Genomic DNA, 24,673 nt, shown 5'->3' on the forward strand with positions numbered 1-24,673 from the left:
GCTTTGGTGTTCATAGCTCTGGTTTTTCCTAACTTCGGTTTTTCATTACTTTGACGCGCATAACTCTGGTATTCATAACTTCAACGGTTTCCCGATAACTTTGGTATTCACCTATGCCGACTTTTCACGAGTCGATTTTAGCCGCACTATATGTCGCACGGCTTAAGTCGACTAGGATTTTTCTATGGGGATTGTCACTCAAGTCACCTTCAGCCTACGTTCACACGAGTCGAAAAGTCGGCTTTATCTTTACCACGATAAGCAAAGACGAGAACCTTGGGACAACATTCTTGAATTTAGAACTTGAGGTATAAAAGTGTAGTGCGGACACCAACCGATTTAATTTAAAAAAAATTAAATCGGTTGGTATCCGCACTACACTTTTATACCACAAGTTCTAAATTCAAGAATGTCTTTTCAAGGTTCTCGTCTTTGCTTATCGAAGTTTTCTTTCCAGGAGGGGTAAATACTTCCAGTGAGATATTTTGGATGTGCCTGGAAAAATAAAACCAGACACAACAACTTATAATAATCTTCTAATTTAATAATACATCATCCAATGAATAAATATCAAAAAATATTAAAATCGCTAAAAAATAAAATATCACCTTTCTCAAGTGCACTGCTAAACCCATTTTTGTCCCGTCAAATTAATGCAATTTAATTTCAAATCGTATATTCGGCTTTGGCAATAAATCTCCATAATGTGCCTACGACAACCCTGTTAATCATTAGTTTTAAAAATAAAAATACACCAATGCACAATTTATTTGTCTTTCTCTTTCTTCAAACAATTCCTATTCCTCCCTTTCTCTCTGTGACAACATTTCTCATACATATTTGTGTACACAAAACACAACAACAACACACAAGTGATTACAAAAAAAAAAAAAGAACTTGTGTGGTGCGTCACTCCTCACTCGTCATATCACGATTCATGTATCACTTTTGCAGGTAGTGCACTGAAAATCATTTTGGAATTTTCAACAACAAGCAGTAGCAAAAGTAGTCTGTAGATACTACTACGTGTTGTTTAAATATTTGTATTTTAAACATTGTTTAATAAAAAGAATAAAGTATAATTCTATGTTTAATACAATGAAGGACGATCCAGATACAAATGTACATTTTGTGAGAACAATTGAATGTTATCCTTGTCTATATAATCGTCAGTGTAAAGAATATTCCAATAAAACAAAACAAGACGAAACGTGGAAAGAGATTGCAAAGAATTTCGATGCCACAGGTAAACATTTTATTTTATTTTGTAAAGGTAGTAAGTATTTAGTACAATCGCATTGTTAAGTACAATCAGGGATGGGAAATATCAAAAACTGAGTTTCAATCAATACCATTTAAAAATTGTAGGTACTGAAATCTATTTTTAACATACAAAAATAATAGAAAGTAAGCTTTAACATTTTATTTTGTTTTGTTTAATATAAAATAAAATAAATATAAAAAATATATAAATAAGAAAATTAAATTATTTAAAAAAAAAATTGTTATCGGGAGATAATGAAATTCCTAGAATATCGTTCTTTTTCCGTTTTAATTTTCGTTAACTATGATGAAATACCAAAATGAGAGCAAAATGTATGAAAGCTTATTAATTGGGAGCGTTTTTATTTTAGTAGTTTTTGAAAAGCTTTTAAACAATCTCAAACTTGTAGAAATAATAGGTGAGATTGATTGACAAACGTGTGCAAAATAATTGAATTTCTTAAATGCAAAACTGGCAAACCAATTTTTGCCCTAAACTTTTAGACCGTAAAAAACTCTTGAAGTAAAAAGTCCTCATTAAAAATTCTTCATATTGTATGAAAAATTCATAGAGTGAAAAGAATGCTTGCATGGAGTAAAAAGTCCTTGTTAAAAAGCCTTCATTCAATTCAGGGAGGGAAAAGTGTGCCTTCATGTAGTAAAAAGTCCTCACTAAAAAGACTTCATATTCTATGAAAACTGGCTGCCCTAAAAAAATTCCAGCTATGTTTTTATAGATGATCGTAAAAAATACTTTGAGCTGAAACAATAAGCTTTTAGATGATATAAATGTCTATGATGTCTGTAAAACCATTGACAAAATGTTGTGCGAAAAAAAACTTATAGACTTAAATTTAAACATATGTAGTTTTATTTTTTAGAAAAAATACTAAGCTTAAGCTTTAAGATGCGAGCGTTTTTATTTTTGCTGTTTTTTTGTAAAATATGATTGCTTTTTTAACTTTTAGCTTAAATATCATACTACGAGATGTGATAGTATTATTTTATAATTTTGTTATACAAAAGAGTTGACAAATAGTTTAAATTATCAATATTAACTCCTTTATATTATTATACAAAATAAAAATATGTTATTTTTCATCAATGTTTTTGATGACGAATTACGTAAAATTATCGTTCGTAAACCAACTTAACTGGAAACCCTTGATTTTTGTTGTTGTTAAAAGGAAGAATAAAAGAACTAAGTCATTTTTGACTTTCATTATTCAAAATTACACATTTGCCATCATCATAATAATAATTCTTATAAATCTTTTTTTTTTACCACTGTAAATCTCAATTCCTCAACTCAATATTTAAAAAAACACCATCCCTCTCAGAATTAAATAATAAATTAAATTTGGAACTTGACCATTTTTTTGATACTGCTACCCTTCATCATTTTATGCGAATTTAAGGGCCAGACACTTTTGATCATATTTTAATATTTTTTTATATTAATATTTTCGAATTTGTTGTGTTTAATAAATATGTATATTTTCTGACTGTACGTAATGAGATTTTAAAGAAAACAATTTTAGCAAAAAAACTACAATTGTAGTAGGGGACAACACTGGTTACAGAACTGAGCACAGAAAAATAGAGACGTGTCAGTCACAATCGATATTATTTCGATTCGATAACTGAAATCATAAGTATCGAATTTAATCGATTTATAATTTGAATGAATTGCTGAAAGGTTTGTTTCTCACTTTTTGTGCACCAAATTAAGATGTCTATGAAGTTTCTCAAAGTTATGAAAAATTCTCTCTGAATGAAAAATAGCTTGGTACAATCTCAACTACTAATAATAAGAAGAAAACACTTTTTATGAAGACTTGAATAAATTTGGGAGTTTCAAACTAATGCCGTTGTTCTTATGAGCATTATAATGTAATTTAAGATTCGGAGTTTTTCGAAATTAGCGATGGCTCGAAAAATTAATCGATAAAATTAAGCATTTGTCTTCAAAAGAAAGGGTGAATTTGGTTTGCAAAATGGTAAAGTTTAAACTTAATGTAAAAGAGTTGCAGGATTCGTTTTCTTTTAATAAATTCTTATTTCTTAACTCTGTTAAATAAAAATAAAATAAATGAACTTTATTTTCAGTATTTGAATGCAAAGAAAGATGGAAGAACCTCAGAGCTTGCTATTCAAGACATTTAAAACTCAAAAATATATCTGTAACAACAGGCAGTCAAAAAAAGCCATATTATTTAGCCGAGCATTTAGACTTTCTCAAACCTTTTACCAAATCTCGTAACCAAATTGGTTTGTATTTTGAATTGCATATTTTGGTTAAAATTTCTTTTATAACAATCAACACTTTAAATTACTGTTTTAGGTAACCCATATAAACTGCTGCCGCGGCCATTTATTCTTAAAAATGATCCCCATGAAAAAGAAGATTTAGAAGAAAACTTCTCAGAAAATGATCAAGATCAAGATAATAATGAATCGACAATGATGACAGATGAAGTTAATGAAACAAAAGATTCTTTCGATACAAATGTTAACCAATCTAACCAACAACGACTATTGACTTCTTACACTTCAAATCCTAGTGTTCAAAATAAAAGACGTTGGACTGAATTTCCAGACGAAGATAGAAGTTTCAATAAAAAGCAAACAATCGAACCAGAAGAGGATTTCGATTTGTGTTTTTTCAAAAGTATACTTCCCGATATGAGACAGATGAATCTCGATCAGAAAAGACGTTTTAAAGTGGGAATTTTGAATTTTGCAGTGGCAATACTTAATGAAAAAGTTACAACTTCATCAGATTGTCAGAGCAGTAGACAAAAAAATCGAAATGCAGAAGAGAGTCGACCAAACTCAAGATTATCAACTTTATCATCAAGTTCTTCGATACAGTTTCAATACAAAGTTAAAGAAGAGAATATAGAACAAGAATAACTTTTTAAGTAACTTTTATACAAAATTTAATGTAAAAAAAAAGTTGAAATTTTGTATTCAATTCATAGCTCTTGATTACTTAGGTAAAGTTAAAAAACAATCACGTAATCCGTTCGTAATGGATAATTTCATACAAATCTTCACTACTCTGCGATCGGATTTTGTGATTGCTTCTTTCGGGAAAAAACTATCGTGGAATGAACATACTGATTACCTTTGCAAAAAAGTATCAAACAAATTAGGAGTGCTAAGAAAAATAAAAACTACCTTATCAATGAATGATAGAGATGATCTTGTAGTGCGAAGAATGAGAACAACAATAGGTCAGCAATCAACTTTTTATTCTGGTTTTCAATCATACAACCAACTTCCACAACACATAAAAAATGCAACCAACTTCAACATTTCAACATGTTTAAAAAATTGATTTCAATTTTCAACTCATGCTAAGGACTTTATTATTTGAACCAAATAACTTAAAACTACCAATTTCTTAACTTTTTAAATAATTGTAATTTGAATCTTACTTTTTTTTGGGAATAATGTAAAAAAATATTGTTGTAAAATATTATTTTATTAAACGAATGAATTTATTTGTTGGACATCTCTAACTCATCTATTTATACTATTATATACTATTTGTACTTAAACTATTACTTATACTTGTACTAAAATTAGTCTTAATATTAATTAAATAAAAAATGTATCCATACTTTCGTGTTAGCCTTCATAAGAGTTTGTTCTATATTTTATTTCTTTCGAATGCGTTGTCAAATCTTTAGCCATCTAGCCATCTTAATAAATATTGTATCATTAATTTAACTTAAATGGCTCCCGTATGCCAAATAAACTAAACTAAACTGAAGTAAGTAAAAAAAATTATTATAATTATAATTTTGCTTCTTTAGGTCCAATTTATTGAGCCTCCATTAAATTTTGAAATTTGTCGTTTTAGTTAACAGCTTTGTAAATCTATTGACGTCTTTAAGTTTCCATCATTAAAAATTCATGTTATTCACTCTGTTTAAAATATCCCAGGGATTTTTTATTTATTGAAAAATTAAACTGACGAAAGCTACGATTTTTTCAAATAAAATATATTTAAATTTGAAGATTTGAAGGATAAACAATATAAAAACACAAAAACTATGGCCCGTAAGTATTTTGCAGCTAAAACGCCAGGCAAAAACCCACATACTGTGTTGCGACATGCCAGTGGAATCCAAAGGCTGAAAATATTGCAATTTTTTGAGATGATTGGGTTACGCATCATCTCAACGCTGATTAGTTTCACTAGTCGTGTAGTTATTCTCTAGTACAGGCATGTCAAACTTGCGGCCCGCGGGCCGCATGCAGCCCACATCGTATATTTGTTCGGCCCAAGCTTAATTTAGGTACAACTTGCATTTTCAATTTTTACATTTAATTTTAGTTATAAAATAAAATTTAAATGTCTCTAATGAACACGAACAAACCGGGGAATCCAATAAAATTGTTTTGAATTTCTCCATGTCAACACGATGTTCACTGCAGAGATTTTAACTTTTTGCTATTTATGTCGCAATGGAGAATTTCCAGCTTATATGAGTTCTTGATGGGTGAAAAGGTAAACAAACATTTTTTGTATTGAAAACAAGCTTTTTTTTTGCTGTATTTAGTATTGGAGTGCAGTTTGACCAATGGGAAAGCAGTGAAAAAGTTCCATACGATTTGTTTCATCCTAAGTGAATTTTCGGGAATAAGCTCTGAATTTGTTTATTTGTTCAAAATATTTAAGTCGACTTCCAAGCAACCGAAAATTAGATTTCCAGTCGACTTGCAGTCGCAACTTTTTCTTAAATGAACACCAATGCAAATATTTTCGCTACTTTGTCCCGAAAAATCCATCCTTTTTTAATCTCTTTTTGAGACGGGTTTATAAATATAGAATCAGTACGTAATCATTTGCAAATGGAGCTAATCGAAATCCAGTGTGGCTCCGTTTAAAGATATAAATTCGATGAAGCTGGGATACCTGAATTTTAGAAGTATCTAACAAGCAGATTTGAGAACACTCGAAAATTGGCATATGAAATCTTTTGTATGTTTGGAAGCACTTCATCGATGCGAGCAGCAGTTTTCACTTATGAATCGAAATGAGTCACCTGTTAAATCCAGAATAACAGATCTACGCCTTGGGTCTGTTTTAAAAGTAATAACTTCTAAAAAATTTTCATCACAAGTAGAGAAGATGGTACAGAAAAGAGATGCCAAGTGTCAGGCAGAAAACATTAATATTACTACATATTGTTCTTGTTCTTTTATAAAAATAAATCTGTTTCGTAAAAATTCTAATATCTTTTTTTTTGCGGCCCATAGAAATTTAGATCCTGCTATATTGGCCCGTGAATGCCATTGAGTTTGACAAGCCTGCTCTAGTAGATCTACTATACATATATGTGCTCCTCTGCACTCTGCGAAGTGGATAAGAAATGCATTAATTTCTTTGAATTTTATGTCTATTAAAAATCTTAAATAAAGTGTTGTTAATTTAACCCTCATACCAATAGATATCAAAAATTTCTAGCAAGACTATAAAAATATTCTTGCCTGGCGAGAGAGAAAGGCCAGTAGTGACCAAAACCTGAAGCAATTCATCCCTATAACGTACATGTCGTTTGAACTAAAACAACACAAAAACGACTCGTTCTGTAAGATAAAATTACCAATTACCAAACGTTGGTATTATGAAATTGATTGAACACATTTTCACCATCCCATTTCTGCATATTCATGCATGTTTTATTCATTTTTAATTGTTAACTGACACTGAAACTTTGTTTAGGGCCAATTTTTCAATAGTCAGATAAACCTCAGATAGAGCTTATTCCTAGGAATAAAAGTTTTTTTTATATTGACATTTATTCCTATGATAGTCTAACTGACGATTGAAAAATCAGGGCTTAATAAAATAAAAAATGAAATGAAATTTGACACTTATGGAGAGTGAATAAATAGAAATCCTGTTTAAAACCTCCACTTGCTCTAAAAATCCCTCTTAAAAGGTCGAATTTGGGGTTTTAACTAAAACGACTTTTAAATTTAATGCTCAATTAGTTAATGATGCCAAACTTAAAAAAAAAACCCTAAAAAAAGAATGAATTATTAATTAGGTTTTTAATTTTAAAAATCCCTTTTTTAATGGCGATTTAAGTTAAGAGAGTCAATAAATTGGACTTTAGTTCATATTGGGGGCTATCGTGAATAACAATTTCCATAGGATTGTTTCCCATCCCAAGTTTTAAATATGGGAACGAAAATGATCATAAAAAGTTTCCCTCGGAATTTAATGGTATCGGCAATCATTTCATACGATTTTTCGTTCCCTGGAAATAAATTCCAAGGGAGAGTCACGATCGCATAAAAAAATTCCGAGGGAAACAAAATTCCCCTGAAGATTCACGAAGGGCCCATTCAGTAAAAAAAACACCGACGAAGGCTCAGCAAGTTGAATGTAAACAAGGCCAAAACAAAGCTGCAAAGAATTGAACGTATACATTTTTCATTTGTAAAAAAAAAATATTTTAGAGCTAAAATAACCAAAACTTAATAATTGAGGTGTTTTTGACATTTTGTTGAATTTTCCAAAATATTCCGTTCGAGAAGTTTGGATTTTATCCACAACGGTATAAGAAATGTATGGTCTCAAAAAGCTTAAATTCTTCAACAAAAAGAATCAATTTTTTCTTCATTGGAATTCGTTCCAAAATTCAAAAAAATAAATTAAAAAAAAAACTTAAAATAAAAAAAAAATCACTTTTGCTTTTATTTGGTATAAGTAAAGGCACATTAAAAGAATACAAATTTGAATTATTATATAAAATGAACAAAAATACAAAACATGCATTCAATTTTGTACATATTCCTGCTTAAGAGGTTTGGTTGCGATACCTGAAAAATAAAGAAAAAAATTAAAACTTATAAAAAGGTTTAATTTAAATTTATTAACTATTTTTGGGAAGTATAAAAACTTTTAAAAAATGTTGGAAAAATAATTTAATTACAAAATACAATTTCAAATAAGACCTACCAAACAAGCGTCGCATTTTGTTGTAATCAACTCCTGGCTTTTGTGAAAATTGCACCAACTTGTTTCGAACTTTTTGAAAACTCTCCTTTAAAATTATTACTCGTATTTCATCCAAACTTGCCAGCAAGTTCATAGAAGGACACCAATAGAATGGAATACATTTTGAGTCCAAGAAAAATAACAGCTTATCCAGCGTCTAAAACACAAATTTAAAAAATAAAGTAGGTATAAGATAATTTTGAAAAATAACTGAAATCGCTTACATGCAATAACAATTTTCCTGGTGACTGCATCCAAAAGTCATCATCTTGCTCGTCATTCTCAAGCAAATAAATACTCTTGATAAAATAACTTTTCATAAAATATCCTTCATTCATTCTATCACGAATGCTCTTCAAAAGTCTCAGAGTAGGCTTTAAGTTATACTTGCCAGTTATTAAATGCTTTTCAGTTTGTGGCACACAAATGGAAAATGTTAATTTGCGTCCACCTTTAGGACCAACAGTCGGTTTTGGTACAGCAAACCAAAGTTTTTCCTTAATATTTTTAGGAAATGGTCTTTCAGCAAACCAATCATAAGTAGCATTAAATCGAAATGCTGGTACAAAATCAATTGAAATTTCACGACCATTTGTTGAGGTAGCTTCAATTGTATGAGCAGTGCCACGTTTTAAATAAACTAAATCATATTCATCGGTGCCAGCTGCATTTGGCACTGAATTGCCATATGTTTTTAAGGCTTTTGTTATGATTCTTTCAAGCCAATGTTGTATTTCAGAACGCATTAGAAATTTTGATGGTGTCACGAATTGTTCAAATTGTTCATAGACAAAATGTAAATTTGGATCTGATTTCATTTGTTTCAGTGGCTTGGATAGTAAAAGCTTGACAAAACCTGGTCGATTTTTATCTTTTTTAATTTGAATATCTTCGTAAAATGGAAGTTTGAGTAAAAAATGGACATCAAATTCATCAGGTTTGTCAATTTTAATATTGTCCAAGTAGCTGCCTGGAAAAAAAAAATAAAAAGAAAAAATTACTTTACAAGACAATCAACATAATTCAACTAATTTAGTTTTCTTAACTCTACTCGGAGTACCCATTTAGTCAAAGAGGCGATTGTCCAGTCACTAAGCTGATAAGGTAAGTTAAAATTAGTGTCAAATGAAAGTAAAGTTATTATGGTCAAATGGGAGATAAATTGATACTGAAAATTAAGAAAATAAGGTTGCCACTTTAAATGGGAACTTCTTTAATTTTAACTTCTAACCTTATGAGCTAAAGTAACTTGACGGTCACCGATTGACCATTTTAATAGTTAATTTTACCTTTTTCTTAAGACTACCATCTTTCACAACACAAAATTTTCATTCCGAAGTAAAATTATTAAACAATTATCTTCAGACCACTCCGGGTTTACTCCGGAAGATAAGGAAATCGAAATCAGTTTTGTCAAAAAGACCATAGTGATTTAACTCTCGTTTAGGGCCTACTTACCTTCGCTGAGAGAGCAACCAGATTCACCCGCCATCGCCATTGTTTTGATTTTTCAGTTTGTTTGTTTTTTTTTTTTTTTAAATCACATTCTACAAAAAATTACTTACGTTAGCCTATCTCAGTTTTTTACTTGATCTGCTCGGTTAATTTGTATTGAGCTCATCGAGTGAGCCCTGAACTAAAACAGAAATGAGATTTTGATGCTTAGAGCTCTCTGAGCTAAAAAAGTAACACATGTCTTGGAGTGGAAGTTTGTTATTAATTTTTTTGATCTGTTTCAATGACTTCGAAAATTCGAATAATTCGAACAAGGGGCTTTGTGTTAATTTAACGCTTCTGCATAAAATTTTTCACATAAAACGACTAAATCGTTTCCGAAAAAATCAAAAGTACAAAAAACGCTACTCAGCCATTCCAAAGTAACGGAAAAGACATATTGACCTTGTTTCCAGTTTATATCCTTGAAGAAGCAATCCTTTTTCTTGAAGCTTGCTAGGTCTTAAGGGCTCATGATGAAGTCGATGTTCTAGAAGTTTCACGAAAAAATAATTAAACGTAGCCAAATTATTCACAGAACGGAAAAGACGCGTACATCGTACAAGTTTTCTCTGTTACCGTCGATGTCTGTTAATAATTTAGCTATTTTGAATTAGTTTTTCTTGAAACTTCTAGAACTTCAACTTTATCATGAGACCTTAAGACCTACCAAGTTTCAAGAAAAAAAGATTGCTTCTTCAACTAGATAAACTGGATAATAAGCGTAAAAATGTCCTAAGAATGCAAATGGAATGACCGTACTAACAGATTTATTATGCACAAAAAATTTTATTGAAATCGTTCTCCTCTTGCGAATTATCAAAAATTGTTAAAATCGCTGCAGTGCAGTATTTAAGGCGAGACGCACTTTTCGGAGTTTTCTATCATCGTAATGTTATGTTTAATTCTATGTATTAAAAAAAAAAAAAAACATCAACCAATTTTCAAAAATCAATTTTTCAAAATTAAAAAATTTGATTTTGTTAGATTTGTATGTAAATTTTGGTAGATTTTAATATTGCGGTTACTAAAACAATTGTATGTAATGGTTTTCATTGAAATGAATTTAAACTACCCGCGGGTTTGGAATCGTTAAAACTAGAGATGCCGCGAATAGTGATTTGGCCGAATACCGAATATTCGGCCACACTCATCGACCGAATACCGAATATTCAGCAGCCGAATATTCGACCAACGATAAGTGTATTTATCTTACCCCTTTGCGATTTTTGTCATGTTATATTCTATCTTATTCTATTCAAAATATTAGAAGTATTTTCGATTTAATTTTTGGAGTGAGAAAATATTTTCAGAAGCTGGATTTGTTTACTTCCACCGAATGTTGAACAAAGTTGTTTTTATTAGCCACAACTTAACATTAGTAAATTTGAAATGCTAATATAACAAGTTTTGTATAAAAAACATTGTTTGTGACATAAATTTATGTCTTTTTATTGTCTTTTTGGTATTCGGCCCAATATTGTTAAAACTATTCAGCCGAATACCGAATATCAAAAAAATTGGCCGGATACCGAATAGTGGCCAAATATTCGCGGCATCTCTAGTTAAAACTGAAAAAAATAAAAAAAAAAATCTGAAACTTCAAAAATCCGAAAATTTTAAATTGCGATACAGATTTTAAGTGATCCAAAATAATTACACAGCCACAAAAAAAAAGTTCTGACCTGGGGTTGCGACTATGTTTTTCATATAGTTTTTGGGTCGCTGAAACCGAATCAGAAGTCTCTTTTGCCCCATCACGTCAGGTTTCTGAGATATCCTCAAAAAAAAAAATGTCAAAACCAAAAAAACAAAAGTTCTTATCTGGGGGTGTGAATATGTTAGTCGTATGTTTTTTGGGTCGCTATAACCGAATCCGAAGTCTATTTTGCTATATCACGTCAGGTTTTTGAGATATTCTCAAAAAATGTCAGATAAGAACTTTTTCTTTTGGTTTTGAATTTTTTTTTTTGAGAATATTTCAAAAACTTGACCTGATACGGCAAAATAGACTTCGGATTCGGTACGACTAACATACTCGCACCCCCAGATAAGAACTTTTGTGTTTTTTTTGGTTTTGACATTTTTTTGATAGGGGAAACTTGACTTGGAATCTGGATTCATCGACCTAAACACTATATGATTAACATATTCGCACATCCAGATCAGAGAAAAAAAAATTATTTTTTTTTTCTTGACATTTTTTGAGGTTATCTCGAGAACCTGACGTGATAGGGTTGTGTTATTTAACTAAAACAACTCGACTTATAAAAGATAACAAACGTTATAATATTTAAAGCTTACCAAATAAACTAGGTCCAGCATAAATCTTTTTGAACACTGGATCTGTCGCTTTCATAATATCCATTAGATAGTTCCTTATGGCGTCAAAGTCTTTGGAATACGTTTCACGATCTTGAATTGAAATATCATTGTCAATTCGAATTATGGCCTCTTCAAAGTTTAACATCTAAAATTAATGATTAAACAAAATATATGAACAGATAGAATAGAAATTATAAACAAAAAAAAAGTCATCAAATTGTATGGTACCTATTCATTTGTTTATTTATTGCAAACCACGGAGACGGTTAAGTTCCTATGAAGTATGAACTGTTCAAAATATACATAAAAATAAACAAACGAAAAACTATAAGAGAGCCTCATTAAGATCTAACACGAAGAGACAGATAAAAGTGCATATTAGGTTTCAATTTCATTAGCTGTTATCGTTCGAATTGATATACTGACAGTAGCGGATTTGAACTGAGACTGTAGCTTTTGCCAGAAACTAAACTGAATTTTAATTCATTTCACTAATAGACGGAGAGATGGATGCAAGTTTTCGGACTCACTCGGGAAATGGAATTTTTTTTCATGAAATTGTTGGATGGGGGTGAGATAAGCAAATGCCAAATTGGCAGAAAGCAGACTGGATGGAATAAGCGTGGGTGTGGGTTCAAACTTGCATTTTTTTTTTGGAAAAAAAACTTTCTCGGAAATGGGTAAAAAGTGGTGAAGGTGGTTGAAGAAGGTGTTAAAGTGACAGTTCCAAAATGGCAGAAAGCTAAGTGGATGGAAAAGGGGTGGCAGAAGGGCGCAAAGTGGTAAATTTTTTTTCGAAATTTACTGACTCGGAAATGGCTGCCATTTTGCAAGCGTGTTCCTGATGGTATGTAGTTTCTAAATTCAAAATGGCAGAAAGCAGACTGGATGGGTTATATTTTTTTTCAATTTTTTACTTCGGAGAGTGCCAAAAAAAACTTTTATTTTAAAAAAATATTTAAAAACAACGGCAACACCTACAATCTTGTATTATAACTTTTTTTTTAAGCCAAAACCCTATTATTTAATTATCTTTTCAAATAATGTCGTTTTCGTGAAAAGTTTTTGAAAAACAAATTTTTAAACTCAAAATTTTAACTTTTTTTTATTTTTTTTTTTTACTTTAATTTTACACTATCAAGCTTTGTTTTTGGTAATTTAATTTAATTATCTAGCTAATTTTCAACCAATTGTTGAAAACAAGATGCTAAAATGTCGTACAGTTTTTGAAATAATTAATTTTTAAACTCAAAATTTTTAACTTTTTTTAATTTTTTTTTCTTATTTTAATTTTATTTTTTATTTTACGATTTCAAACATTGCTTTTGGTAACTAAAATCAATTTCGTAATCAATTTTAAATCAACTACTGAAAACCAGAAGCTAAAATGTCGTACAGTTTTTGAAATAATTAATTTTTAAACTCAAAATTTTTAACTTTTTTTAAATTTTTTTTCTTATTTTAATTTTATTTTTTATTTTACGATTTCAGACACTGCTTTCGGTAACTAAAATCAATTGCGTAATCAATTTTAAATCAACTACTGAAAACTAGAAGCTAAAATGTCGTAGAGTTTTTGAAATAATCAATTTTAAACTCAATTTTTTTTCCTTTTTTTTAATTTTTTTTTCCTTTTTTAATTTTATATTTTATTTTACGATTTCAATTACTGCTTTTGGTAATTAAAATCAATTTCGTAATCAATTTTAAATCAATTACCGAAAACCAGATGTTAAAATAACATACAGTTTTTGAAAAACATAATTTTTAAACTTAAAATTTTAATTTTTAAAACATTTTTTTTTTAACTTTATTGTTTTTTTCTAATTTCTAATTATACGATATCAAGCATCGCTTTTGGTAATTAAATTCAATTTTTTAATCAATTTTAAATCAATTACGGAAAACCATATCGTCGGCGTAAGGCAAAATTGTTCACAAAAAGTCACAAAAAGAAAATTTTATAGGGGACGATTTTTAAGTTTCAAATTATTTTAAAGTGACATTTTTCTGCTCATTCGCCATTCAAGTTATGTTTTTAATAAAGTTTGTTCTTTTTTCTTAAATAAACCATACAAGTTTACCTCATTAGTAGATGCATACTATTTTTAAACATTTTTTAAAACTAAAAACCCAAAATTGGAACTAGAACAATTCCTATAAAAGTACGCAAAAATTATGTATTACATATTATAACATATACATATTATAATATTACAAGTATGCAATAATTTTTTTTTAATTATTATTTTGTTTATGAAGTATTTTAATATTAATTGATTTATTTAAAATAGAATAATATATAGGAGAAGTGGGGGCAAGACCGTTTTTGTACTATGTTGTATAAAAAAAAGTAAAATTGGCAACACTTGCAATATAATATAGGTGCCTTTTAGTGTGATCGATCACCTCTGTAAGTTTTAGCAAGTTCACTTGGCACGCCGAAGAGTTACGGTAAATTTTGTGATTTTTTATCAAATTATAATCGTTCATGTGAAAAGCCAGTTGTATTTTTAACACTGAAAAAATTAAATTTCTAAGTTTTCCTTTTTTATAATAGAAAGTGAATATTCAAAAGTATTCTCTGCGAAAGAAAGAGTCATAAAGATAAATACAAAAATAATAATCCAGAACATCAGATATGATATGAATGAGGCAAGACCGCCCATGGGCGAAATTGAAAGTTAGTAAAGTTGTACACCGTTAAATCTTCCAAAAAGCTAAGCGACTGCTAAAAATGTAAGTGATGATTCTCAGGAAGAGGACTTTGCAGACTGTATTTGTACCTTCTATTTGTCACAGTTTTCTAGATCCCATCCAAAATATTGTTGGATTAAGTGCAAAATGTGTACCAAATGGTACAGCTTGTGCTGGAGTGAGAACTAATGAAAATATAGCATAATTGTGTTATTATTGCATATAGACTGCAATAAAAAACAAAAGAAACCCAAATGTTGGGGCAAGACCGTTTTTTGTTAGATGTTTTTTCAAAACTTATTATCTTTTGTTCAATATTTAAATTTTTTTTTATAATAATGAGAGTTTTTACAGGAAACATTTAATTTAATGAATAATGACTTTATTGATTAGGAAATTGAATTAAATTACGAAAAGCAGTGTTTGATTTATCGTAAAATTAAAAAAAATTAAAATGGGAAAAAATTAAAAAAATTGATTATTTCAAAAACTGTACGACATTTTAGCTTCTGGTTTTTCAGTAGTTGATTTAAAATTAATTACAAAATTGATTTTAGTTACCAGAAGCAGTGTTTGAAATCGTAAAATAAAAAATAAAATTAAAATAAGAAAAAAAATTTAAAAAAAGTTAAAAATTTTGAGTTTAAAAATTAATTATTTCAAAAACTGTACGACATTTTAGCATCTTGTTTTCAACAATTGGTTGAAAATTAGCTTGATAATTAAATTAAATTACCAAAAACAAAGCTTGATAGTGTAAAATTAAAGAAAAAATTAAAGTAAAAAAAAAAAAAATAAAAAAAAGTTAAAATTTTGAGTTTAAAAATTTGTTTTTCAAAAACTTTTCACGAAAACGACATTATTTGAAAAGATAATTAAATAATAGGGTTTTGGCTTAAAAAAAAGTTATAATACAAGATTGTAGGTGTTGCCGTTGTTTTTAAATATTTTTTTAAAATAAAAGTTTTTTTTTGGCACTCTCCGAAGTAAAAAATTGAAAAAAAATATAACCCATCCAGTCTGCTTTCTGCCATTTTGAATTTAGAAACTACATACCATCAGGAACACGCTTGCAAAATGGCAGCCATTTCCGAGTCAGTAAATTTCGAAAAAAAATTTACCACTTTGCGCCCTTCTGCCACCCCTTTTCCATCCACTTAGCTTTCTGCCATTTTGCAACTGTCACTTTAACACCTTCTTCAACCACCTTCACCACTTTTTACCCATTTCCGAGAAAGTTTTTTTTCCAAAAAAAAATGCAAGTTTGAACCCCCACCCACGCTTATTCCATCCAGTCTGCTTTCTGCCAATTTGGCATTTGCTTATACCACCCCCATCCAACAATTTCATGAAAAAAAAATCCATTTCCCGAGTGAGTCCGAAAACTTGCAGCCATCTCTTAGACTATAAAGCCCAATTTATTTACTGTCGATTATTCTTAAAATAGCCATTAAATGTCTGTAAAATCGCAAACAAATTTTAAAAACTCCCGACTTGAAATTTAATGGAGTGTGGATAAATTTGAGCATAGCCATAAAAGCGATAATGTGGTAAATTTTACATTTGTAAATAAGTTCGAACTCCATAACTAAATTCTGCCTGCTTCATATTTAACTTATGGGTCAATTATTTGATTTAAACTTTTCCTGATCCCTTTAAGAGGTCCAAGCCCATTATCAATATTGACATATTTAAGAAATTTAAGAAACGAAATTAATAGTTTTTTCTCAGATGAAGAATTCTTTAAAGTTATCTTCAAAATGAATGAAATTAATATCCGATTAAGGTTGATTATTTTTTCAAAACTATGTATTCTATTTATAGGTACCTAAACAATATGTAATAGTGGTCAAAAGTTGTATTAGGGTCCGAGATTTAATAATATGTAAACAAAATTATAATATCGTTCGTCTTTGGCTCGCTCAAATCGGTTGAAGTTGTTAAGAAAAAAACGATTTTATATGAAAAAATGATTTTTTTCCTTCAATTATTATTTCGCAGCTTCTTTACTAACGGCCATATTATTCACTAGTTTAAAAAATACATCTGGATGTAAAATTGTCAAATGTGAAAAATCCAAATCCAAAATAGTTATCCCGATTTTAACTATGAAAATAGTTAAAAATTACTATTTTTTCTCTGTGCGATTGTGAATATCATGAATTTGGATTTATTTTGACATTTCAATTTCTGTACATCCAGATGTATTTTTTAAACTAGTGCACAGTGGGTACCCTCCCATACAAAGTGCGGTCAAAAATATAATGACCATTTCTTTTTTAAAGAAACGCCTGTATTATCATTTTATATGATTTATTATTGCAAAAAAATGCATCAAGTCATTTTTTAAATTTTTTCGTTATTTTGAAGAAAAATAAAAAAAGTTAAATTATTTTTTTTTTAATTAAAAAAAAAAATTGTTAATGCCCTAAATGGAACCTGACTGTCAGTCAGTGCAAAAGGAATTTTTTTAGTTTTACGTTGTAATTTTTTTTTCTCCGTGTAACGTCATTTAAACTTGTATTACTCGAAAAGGGGAAAAAAGGGAAAAAACGGCGCTATTATTTCGAAAGGTAGGACAGTATTCTTCATTTGAGAACTAAAATTGTAGAGGGAACTCGAAGGCAAACCAACTAAATCTCCAATTATATGAAAACTAAGCTAAATAAAAATGATTAAAATTGCTTCGCTAGAGAGCCCCATTTCAATTAGCCTTAATGTTATTTAACAATATAATTTATGTTTTTAGGAAGTATTAACCTCCTCGTTTAATATCCATAACAATTTAATACTGTTCACAATTTTTTAACACCCGCTATCACTATCGCAAGTTCACACCTTATAACAGAACAGATAAGAAAACTGTACCTTTTTTTATATACCGACTTTGGTTTTGGTTCGATGGGAGGATTGTAGAACGTTGTTTAATCATTGGATTTAAAAAACTGACATTTACTTTTTTTATGTTTGACCTATGGCGGTACCCACTGTGTAGTGAATAATATGGCCGTAAGGGTTCAATTCGAGCAAATATAAGCTTAAACGTTTTTTCTTGGAATTATCTTTCACGTAAAAGCCTAAAAATATTGAATATATTTTTTTTTGTATCCAAACGGCGAAATTTAAAAAAAAAGATATTAATTAAAACGAAAAATTGATAAACAATGCAACTTTTAAAAGTTATTACATTTGAAAATTCCATACTTTTGCATTTTGACACACCCTACTAAACAAGTTATTTATTTTATTGCGCCTTCAAGCATAAGCCATGCTCCGCTCATGTGTAAATTCACAATTGAATTGACTCCTACACTTTTAACATAGCAGACAACAATGTGTTGTGCAAGCAATATTGACCATCTCAATTGTAATATCTTTTGAATGTCTATGCTGGGGGTTCTACATTTTTATTTTGTTTATCGTAAGCAAAAAAATAATTACATCTTATATTCTCAAGTGTATCACTTTTATGGTAATATTTGATTTTCTAAAGGGTAACGGATGAAATTATTGAATTTTAATTTATAGAACACTTTTAAGGTTAACACTGACAAATTTAATATACAAATGGGTTTTACGTACTTGCTCTCATTGCACAGTGGTTCCGTAGTAGGCCATAGGCCGAAATATCGATGTCAATATAATGACGTCATTTTTCGTTATATTTGTTATAAAAAGCCTATTCTTTAAGATAGCATAACAGACATTTTGAGAAAATAACGGAACTTTTCATATCGACCATGAAAAGTTGTCGAAAAAAGTCTGATTTCAATGCTTTATTTTTGGTCCCAAATCAACTTAAACTTTTAAGTGTATTTTTCGGTTAAAATTATTTTTAAAGTTTTTTTTTTTTGTTATGGAACTTAAAGTTGAAGGTATGTACTTTATTTAAAGAGTTTACAATTCTATTTTATTTAAAATTTTCAATAAAAAACAGACTAGAAAAGGACAGGTTATAATTCCATACTATTGTTTTTCTTCTCACTTTACCGAAACTTTTACCTATGTTGTCATCAATATAAATACATGATTCATATACATAAATTTTCTCTAGCGCGTGTAGTTTCTTAAACAATTGAATCTGTCTGCGAATAAGTGCGACGGGCTACGACTGACTCTTTCACACTCATTGTTTCAATTTTACCCATATTTCTCATATTTAAAACTTTTTCAAAAAAAAATTTTTTTTTTAAGTTTTTATGTTTTCCTTAAGTTTTTGCACATATTTTTATAAAAATATATGATATTAAGCAAGCTTTTAATCTGAAATGTAACCAAAATTATGACTGAAATTGAAAAAAAACCAAATAAATAATTTTAAAAAATAACTTATCATTTGTTTGTATGTAGATTCAAGGCTTCTTTTTACATTTTGTTATTAAATATATAAAAGATTTCTTTATAAAACAATTGTTATTAAATTAATTCATTTTTTATTGCTGAAAAAATATATTCTCACACATATTCAAGTATATTTTGTTGCTATCCTAACCATAATCCCCTATGGCCGCCCTTCTTAGAAACCGGTACCACTGTGCATTGTAGGAATGTCTGAGCTAGTTTTATATTTTGAATTATTAAGATCGGTTTTTTCAAGCTTAAAGAAAAAAAAATAACACATTCTAGCTTAAAATGCTCCAATTGATGTTAAAAAAGACCTTTTATTTAAAAAATTGAAAATAATTTTTGTTTGTACTAAAATTTGTTGAAATAGAAGTAAATAGGTAGTCGTTTGGGAGAAAGTCGGAAGTTAAATCAAATTACATCACAAAGTTGGAATACAAAAAATATTAAAGAAAAAGAAAAAAGAAATGTATCTTCGAAACGGTTAAAGCAATCGATTTAATACCAAGGAACTTTTTGCAGAACGTTCGAGCTCTTACAAGAATAAGCCTATGTAGATAATTTGATAATAATGACTTTTCATTGAATTAGAAAATTTTGAAAAATAAAAAAAAAAAATATGAAAAAAGTTGTGAAACAATCTGTTTCCCGTTTGAATTATATAATTTTTCAATTTGTAACAATATTAAGAAATAAAAAAAAACGAATTTTTCATGATTTTCTCATACTTTTGACTTCGAATATCTTTTAAACGAAAAAAGTGTTAATAGGCCTTTTTATAGAGAGCGTTTAATTTCCTACAAGAATATGTAAACATATTTGCTGAAAAGTCGATTGATAAAAAAATTATTTTTTTTTTTAATATGAGATTGATGTAAAAATGGAAAATTGTGAAGCTGAGGAGGGGAATTGACCCTCACGGTCATGACTTTTTTCTTGTTGTTTTGTAAAAAAATGTTCAACAAACGTTAAAAGGTGTGCAAATAAGTGTAGATCTGACTAAAAATTTGGAATAAATCCGGATTACTTCATAGTACTTAATTTACTCAGAAGCAAACCATTTTGTACCCTTTTGTGGCATTAAGAAACACAAAACCACAAAAATTGCAACAATAAGTACTCTTTACTCCCAGTTGAGTGAAAGAAAACATGAGTGATACTAATAATGAACCACAGGGGCCTATTTCTTGACGAGCTTCATCAACACCATCAGCTACATCAACGACTTTAAACTTCAATATATCCGACCCATCGGGCTTCACGGATAAAATTTTAGTATTTTTGAATTATTCCCACAACAAACAATATTTCCCAATATTAAATGGAACTTTACTAATGGTTTTTAGGGTCGTCGATGAAGTAATAAATGTAGCTGATTTAGCTTGTCGAGAAATCGCTGGGATTAAATTATAAAAATCTAATCCCAGCGATCTAATTCGATGATTAAAATGCAGATATGGAAAAAAAAAACTTTTTAAAGATAAAAATTAACTGAAACTTAAAACGATTAGTTTTGTTAATATAAATTAAATAATTATTTAACGGTTTAACAACCGGAACATTCATCTTTATGTACAGTAAAACTCGGATAAGTACCTCACCTTAAATGTCCCATTTTGATAGGCACTAAAGCGGGTAAGGTACTTACAAGAACCCGCTTAAGTGATCATAGGCCAACGGCGTATACAGGGGGGGGGGGGGTCACGGGGTCATGACCCGCCCCCAAGAGCTCAAAACTTAAACAAGAAATTGTTATGTGATTTGCAAAATGTCGAAGTTTTAGAACATGAACGAAAATGAAAAGTGAAAAAAATTTTCGGTATTCAAACCAACTATTTTCCTATATTTGGGGATATTTTTAGCAACCGCTATGCTGGATTAGGATTATTTTGATTCGTTCGATAATATAAGGCATTGATAGGCTACAAGTTAAGGTGTGTTGTAGAGTTTTGTATGGATTAAGAATCCAAATACTATTTTAATTTTGACTAAACCGATAAAATAGATAAGAATATAAGCAAGCTTGTCTAAAGGCAAATTAAATATTTAAGCAAGCTTAGATCACTTAAAATATCCTTCGATAATCAATTTAACAAAAACTAATAAATATAACTGTATATGTTTTATATTTTAAACCGCCGATAAATACCTCAAAGCTGACGAAATCAGAGCCGAAAATTGTAAAATCCTCAGTGAGTGATCTAAAACATTTCTTTAATTAGTATTGGCGTTTGAAATTTCGAAAAAATATCTACCCTAAAACTAGCATAATTTTGTTTAATATTTTCTGTTACGACAAAAATATATTTTTGTCTTTACTGTTTTCACAGAGGTTCCTATTTGAATCCTGTAACCCCCTCGTCTTAAAAAAAAAAATAAAAATTCGCGTACAATTTTAAAACAAAATTTAAAAAAAATTATATTTTCAAACACAATTTTTTTGGAAAAACTTTGCGATTCGTTTGCCTGAGGTTAGGAAGACAATTAATTCGAAAGTTACCAGTGTTATTAAATTAAAATGATTTTTATTTTAACTTATTAAATAATTCTGGACTAGCGGAAAACAATGCAGAGTTGTTTAAAGGCAAATTATTGAATCGAAGGACTTGTACATTACTAGGGATCGGGTTTCCATGCAAATGCATGTTTTTTTAGGAACACCTCGGAAGCATGGCAACGAAGTATGTACACGAATCAGGATATTTCCTTTAAAATGGCAATCAATCGTTAGTGCATATTTTTGCATATTTTGCATTTGTTAGCATTTTTTTTTGCATATTTTGACATATTTTGGAAATAAATGCATGTTTTTCGTGCATATTTTCGCAAAAATTGGCAAAAATAACGAAATTTCACGCTTAAAATTTTTGACTAAAAGTGACTGAAAGTCAATTGGAAAAAAGTCAAAAACGTAAGCAAATGCTGTGCAAAACTGGCAAATTGTCCAAACTCATAAAAAACACGCTCAAATGATAAATTGGATTATTTAAGAGTAAATTTTCGCCAATTTTATTTATTGTTTTTAAAGAAAACCCCAATATTTCCAAAAAGTTACATCTTTGAACTCGGAAATGGTTTCGTAGGTATATAGATTTCATAAAAGTTACGTAAAATCTTTTAATAATTTTAAAGAAATATTTATATTTTACAAATTCATGTGGCCTTAAAAGCATATTTAAAGTAGATATTTTTTTTTTAAGAGTATATTTTGAGCGCATATTTTTCGTTTTTAAGTGTATGAAAATCCTATCCGTATACATTACACTGTACTTTAAGGACAGGATGGTCTTAATTGGTTAGACTTAAGGTTGAACCCTAAACAAAATCAAACGAATCACACAACGTTTTTGTTTGGTTATTCTTAGAACTCTTCGGAACTGCTCGATTCGATTTGCAAAACGAACAAACTTTAATATTTTTAATTCAAATAGCACATTTTCAAGTTTATGCCTACTATCAAAACTTTTGTAAAAAAAAATTTGGCATGACCCCCCCCCAAGAAGAAATCCTGTATACGCCCCTGTCATAGGCAGTTATCTCTATATTTATTTAATAATAAAAAAAACATGTTTGATTACTAAAAACATAATCTTCACAAAACAAAATTACTTTGAATGTTTAAAATAGCTAACTAGTTAATTTCTAACTTTAATAGAATTTTTGAATTTTAAAGCTCAACCGCTTAACGAAATTTTTCTTACAGTTCAAACTTGTTTCAAACGTGTACTTAAAAGAATTTTTTGCAAGTAAATTCAATTATAAGTATTTGAAAAGCCAGGCAACTAAGCGGGGAAGGCAGTTAAGCGAAAGGTACTTAAAAGATGAATTTTATGTTAAAAAATCCTTAAAATTTTCGTTCTAAAAAAACAAAGGTACTTAAGCGGGTTAGGCACTTAAGCGAGAGGCACTTATCCGGGTTTTACTGTATTTATATTTTTGTTCATAGGACTTTTTCTATGTACGTACATATTTATTCAAATACAAAACCATGTTTATGATCTGAAATGTGGTTATTTCTAAACTTTAAAGGGCTTTAAATAAATTATTTCCCTCAAATTCAAAACTTTTGAGTACAATCAAACTTTGAGTAAATGCAAAAATTAATAAATTCATTTCGCTAGTTCATATTTCATAAATTTCAAGGCCCTCTGGAATTTAGCAATTTGAATAGAATTTGTCAGAAAATTATTAACTTCTTATTCCAACTCTAGCTGAGTGAAATAGGTACCCTAAATGACTATTCTCGATTATAGATTGCACACTACAGAAATTCTATGACTATGTTCATGGACATAAAATATTAGAGAAGCATAAAGATAAAAACGAATTTATTATTAGCACTTACCTTTTTTAAGTTAAATAAAATCAAACAAATTGCAATCTAATAAAAATTGTTTTTTTTTTTTTTTGGAAAGATAAACAAAAAAATAAACAAACACAAAAAAATGCAATTTTCAGTGACTCAATGTGCTGATTGTTGCACTTGAACTTCAACTTGTTGAATAATACTTTTGTTTTGAATAAGCCGGCTTTGCATGCTGCCGGTCATTTCATTTCAATCTAGAATTCTAGAACAGTGGCGTATCCAGAAAATATTTTGGAGGGGGCTGGAAAATTTTACTAAAATTTTTTAGAGGGTAAATTTGCGAAAAAATTTTCATTTCTTTTTATTAATCTTTGATCGAGAGTTAAACGCTGTGCTGCGGTACTGAAAGTGGTATAGTAGCATTATACTGCTCTCGACAGATCCGTACTACTGTCTCCTCCTTTCACATTCAGAGTACCTAGTGTTTTTTCAAAGTTCTCGTGTCCCAAACATTTTACACAAACAGCAAGGAGTTGAGTCATCCTTAAAAAAAAAAAATACTTTATTTCGTTCGAACTTTGTCATGTGCTGAATCCAAAACTGTTTACAGATTTATCCCTATCACGTCAAGAGTTTTTGAGCTATACTCTTCAATATTTTAGTTATATACGCCCATGTTCCACAATTCGATCGACAGTGAATTCAAATCACTTTTCAATTTCACGTGAAATTAAATATCAATATTCTTCATTTCGATCGGTTTCGAAAACTTCGAAATTGCTTCTAACTGTCAAAACTGAAGGATCTTCCATTTTTATTTTGTTTCTAAAGTGAAATTACTGCAATTGCAGATTCATTGAAAAAGGCCCCCAAATTCACGAACAGTAACATAGTGAATTGAATTCGATCAGAAAATCTAAATGAGTAAAAAAATGCAGAACGCCTATTTCACTTTCGGCAAGTGAATACGCAAAAAGTGGAATGCAGAACGTGAAAGTCTCAAAAACTAATTTTGAATGAAATTCTTTTTGATGTTTAATCCGAAATATATACATATGTATGTTTTTTCGTAATATGTTGCTGTTTCAATCCAAATCGGAAGCGCAAACTGCAATTTACTTAAAGAAACCTGTTGGCCACTTAGGGCCAATTTATTGAGCCTCCATTAAATTTTTAAATTTGTCGTTTTAGTTAAAAGCTTTGTTAATCTATTGACGTCT

At 29.4% G+C, this 24,673-nt stretch overlaps 2 protein-coding genes across 3 annotated transcripts; one reads left to right on the plus strand and one right to left on the minus strand.

The window, feature by feature from the left end:
- Window positions 1-1,042: 1,042 nt before the first annotated feature.
- On the plus strand, window positions 1,043-4,754 carry LOC129906788 (uncharacterized). Of its 2 annotated transcripts, XM_055982712.1 has the most exons (4): window positions 1,043-1,246; window positions 3,373-3,534; window positions 3,608-3,934; window positions 4,010-4,754. In XM_055982712.1, exons 1-4 carry the CDS (start codon window positions 1,087-1,089, stop codon window positions 4,177-4,179), a joined length of 819 nt encoding a protein of 272 aa, XP_055838687.1. In that variant the 5' UTR covers window positions 1,043-1,086; the 3' UTR covers window positions 4,180-4,754. The 2 variants fall into 2 exon arrangements, with proteins under 2 accessions (XP_055838687.1, XP_055838686.1); XM_055982711.1 differs by having other exon boundaries at window positions 1,044-1,246; window positions 3,608-4,749.
- A 3,200-nt stretch (window positions 4,755-7,954) lies between these two features.
- LOC129906783 (cyclic GMP-AMP synthase-like receptor) lies at window positions 7,955-23,703 on the minus strand. Its single transcript, XM_055982702.1, has 5 exons — window positions 23,493-23,703; window positions 12,086-12,251; window positions 8,512-9,257; window positions 8,249-8,444; window positions 7,955-8,109 (listed from the first exon to the last, which is right to left on the minus strand). Exons 2-5 carry the CDS (start codon window positions 12,249-12,251, stop codon window positions 8,066-8,068), a joined length of 1,152 nt encoding a protein of 383 aa, XP_055838677.1. The 5' UTR covers window positions 23,493-23,703; the 3' UTR covers window positions 7,955-8,065.
- Window positions 23,704-24,673: the final 970 nt, after the last annotated feature.

The sequence above is a fragment of the Episyrphus balteatus genome, chromosome 1 (assembly GCF_945859705.1).
Source record: "Episyrphus balteatus chromosome 1, idEpiBalt1.1, whole genome shotgun sequence".
Taxonomy (NCBI): domain Eukaryota; kingdom Metazoa; phylum Arthropoda; class Insecta; order Diptera; family Syrphidae; genus Episyrphus; species Episyrphus balteatus.